This window comes from Bison bison, unplaced genomic scaffold, assembly GCF_000754665.1.
Source record: "Bison bison bison isolate TAMUID 2011002044 unplaced genomic scaffold, Bison_UMD1.0 scf7180017864371, whole genome shotgun sequence".
Taxonomy (NCBI): domain Eukaryota; kingdom Metazoa; phylum Chordata; class Mammalia; order Artiodactyla; family Bovidae; genus Bison; species Bison bison.
This window is the reverse complement of record NW_011494943.1, coordinates 5,200,738-5,204,136: the sequence shown is the minus strand read 5'-3', so window position 1 is coordinate 5,204,136 and position 3,399 is coordinate 5,200,738. Positions and strand designations below refer to the sequence as shown.

At 52.5% G+C, this 3,399-nt stretch overlaps 1 protein-coding gene across 1 annotated transcript in view; it reads left to right on the top strand.

The window, feature by feature from the left end:
• SLC39A11 (solute carrier family 39, member 11) overlaps positions 1-3,399 on the top strand; it is a 291,460-nt gene that overhangs the window by 45,348 nt on the left and 242,713 nt on the right. Inside the window, exon 4 of the mRNA XM_010856086.1 lies at positions 1,374-1,532. Within this exon, the coding sequence (XP_010854388.1) occupies positions 1,374-1,532 (159 nt within the window). The remainder of the gene's footprint in view (positions 1-1,373; positions 1,533-3,399) is intronic.

The window sequence follows — 3,399 nt, the reverse complement described above, 5'->3', positions numbered from 1 at the left end:
CACTTTGCCGACAAAGGTCCGTATAGTCAAACCTATGATTTTTCCAGTAGTCATGTACGAATGTGAGAATTGGATCGTAAAGAAGGCTAAGTGCCGAAAAATTGAATGCTTTCGAATTGTGGACCTGCAGAAAACTCGAGAGTCCCTGGGGCTGCAAGGAGATCAAACCAGGCAATCCTAAAGGAAATCAACCCTGAATATTCATTGGAAGGACTGATGTGGAAGCTCCAATACTTTGGTCACCTGATGCGAAGAGCCGAGTCCTTGGAAAAGACGCTGATGGTGGGAAAGGCTGAAGGCAAAAGGAGAAGAGGGTGATAGAGAATGAGATGGTTGGATGGCATCACTGACTCAGTGAACATGAATTTGAGCTAACTCTGAGAGACAGAGGAGGGCAGAGGAGCCTAGTGAGCAGCAGTCCATGGGGTCACAAAGAGTCGGACGTGACTGAGCGACTGAACAACAGCAGCTGAGGCAGGTGCAATTTTCTACAGGTGGCACTGAGATTTTTCTTGGGAGCATCTAGTGCCGAGCAAACGACTGTGTGTGAGTGACGCTCTGCAGAAGAGAAATCATTTTCTTTCCTCACGTATTTGTTCTTTATTCTTGTGTTCGTAATACCTGGTTCTGTCACTCGGATGTTATTTTGGAGATGGATGATGCAGATGTGTTTTTCAAGGCAAGGCGGCATTAAGTAATTTTAGAAACCCATTCAGCACTGTGCCTGTCAGTGCTGACTGTCATACGGTTGCAATGGGTCGTGGGTGTACTCTAGCCAAGACGTCACAGCATCTGTAAGAGGAGACAACTGTGAGTGAGTGTCTAATTCACTAAACACTGGAGAACTCTGGATCCCGTTGACTCCACTGCAATTCGAGTCCAGTTTCATTTCTCTCCTTTCCCTCTCGTGGTTCCCTTCTCACTGAGGTGGGGATGGTCCTGCTTTGGTCAGTTCCCCGGATCTGCCACTTCCTGGCTCAGTGACCTTGGGCAAATGATCTTATTACTTCGAGATTCAATTTCTTTATCTACGAACAGCAGCTAGAACAAACCTAGATACCGTATTTAAAAGCAGAGACATCACTTCAGTATGTATAAGTCAAGGCTATGGTTTCTCCAGCAGTCAGGTATGGATATGAGAGATGATAGCAAACTAGACTCCCTCTTCACAAAGTCCAGATTAAGCTCTCACAGCAGTTGATTTCTCATGGCTGCTTTTTGCCTTGGAATAGTTCCCACCTACCACTGAGAATTAAGGCTTAACCCAGGTGACACTCAAGAGTTCCAGCTGGGCCACAGAGAATTAGGAAAGTCCCCACTGGAAGGGCTTCTGGGGATGGTTTAACGGTTTGCTGCTTTTCACGGCTTTGCAGGTCATGCTGGCGGCTTCCTACTGGTCCCTCCTGGCCCCGGCAGTGGAGATGGCCATGTCCTCCGGCGGCTTCGGTTCCTTGGCCTTTCTCCCCGTGGCCGTCGGCTTCACCCTTGGAGCGGCCTTTGTCTACGTGGCCGACCTCCTGATGCCTCACTGGGTGAGTACCGCTCCTCCCTGGGCTCTCGTGTCAGGGCGTGTCCAGCTCTGTGCCACGAATCTACTTCTGTTCAAACTCAACACCCTGGGTCATGTCTCTGTTAAGTGGCTAGTGGTATCGAAATAGATACTTCAAGCCATTTAGGGCTTTTACCTAGAGGGATTGAATTGTGACTGAAAAGAAAATAAGCTCTCGGTGGTCTGACTCATCAGCTCTTCAGTCGCATTTTGCTAAGTTCGGATTTTAAATGTCAGATCTTGTTAAACACGCAGAGAACACCTGGACGTCATTCGCTGCGGCACTGTCTGCAGGAATGGACCTCGACTGGGGCAAGGGAGTGACCGGGACGCTGGTCCTGACCCTTAGCGAGCTTATGACGTCACCAGGGAGCTGAGAACACGCTGGACCACAGCAGAAGACACTCAGCAGAGCATCCCCTCCATGAGCGCTGATTAATAGGGGGATGAGGTGGGGGACCGGGCAACAGGGCTCTGGACTGGGTTTGCTTCTGACACAAACCAGTTGTATGTCCCTTACCCTCAGTTTCCTTCTTTTGACTTGAGGGTTTATAACTCCCTTAAGGGGTTGCCAGGTAATAATTTTAAAAAATCTAAAAAGGCACCAAGGATTTCCCTGGTGTTCCAGCGGTTGAGAATCCTCCCTGCCCATGCAGGGGACATGGGTTCAATCCCTGGTCCAGGAGGGACCACAAGCCTCGGGGCAGCTAAGCTCGAGCGCCACAACTTCTGAAGCCTGCATGGCCTCGAGCCCCCGACCCCCGCAGCTCACTGCAACTAGAGAGAGTCTGCACAGCCATGAAACCCCAGCTCAGCCAAAAATTGTGAATTAAAGAAAGTAATAAGGCACCAGAGTTTGGGTGAGCCGATGATTTTTTTTATTTTTTGCCTAAACAGTGCTGGGAGGTTGGCTTTGGGGAGCGAGCTTTTCCTGGCTCGCAGAGAAGCCCGATACACAGAGCAGCCTGCATTCTGGCTGCAGTCCCTGAGCAGAGAGAGCCAAAGCCAGACCGTGAGACTGTGACCCAGCTCCACTGGCTGAAACCAGCTTGGCTGAAGGGTGGCTGTCAGGAAGGACCCAGTGCAGGCACGCGTCACCTTAACAGGCGCTGTGTTTTAACAAGTCCCTGAGGTGGGCAGAAGCCCCCCGAGAGACCTGAGCTGGGGCTTGAATTCTCTGCTCACCCAGGAAGGGAGGAGGCGTGGGAAGGACCATCCGGGGGAGAGAGTTTCTCTGGGGATCGTGGTGGGCGGGGAGCAGGTCGGGTTCCCTGGAGTCGGCAGGGCTCGTACCCCAGGACGTAGGCTCACCTTTCCCCACCTGCCTTCTTCCTTCCCCATCGGAGAGAGAGAAGGAAGAGTCTTGGGAGGAACGTGGCCCAGACACTCGTGAGAAACCAATCACTCTTGATCGGGGGGGCCCAGCCTCTGGACTGAACAGCTCATTGTGCAGTGATGTCTGCGTGGGGAGCCGTGATGTCATCTTGGAGGAAAGACTGTGTCCTTCTCTTTCAACGAGAGCTTGTCAGGCTGTGGTCCTCTGTCCCCACCCCCCGAACCCTCTGCCCCCTTGTTGTTGGACACGTCTGCTTGGTAATGGCTCTGGGAGGGTCCTCCGGGTGGATTGCCATAGCCTGCTGTCCAGTCCACCTGGGTTCCGTGTAACCTTGCCAGTGGAGTGTATTCTCCTTGCCCGGGCAGGAAGGCCAATGGCGTTCACGCCTGGATGGCAGACCGGGGCTGGCACGGCCCCTGCTGGTCTCCTTCTGCCCTTCCCACCCGAGCCCCCCCGGGCTTCCAAGGCAATATATGGCAGAGGGCTCTTTGTCTCGTGAAGAGTCACCGTTCCC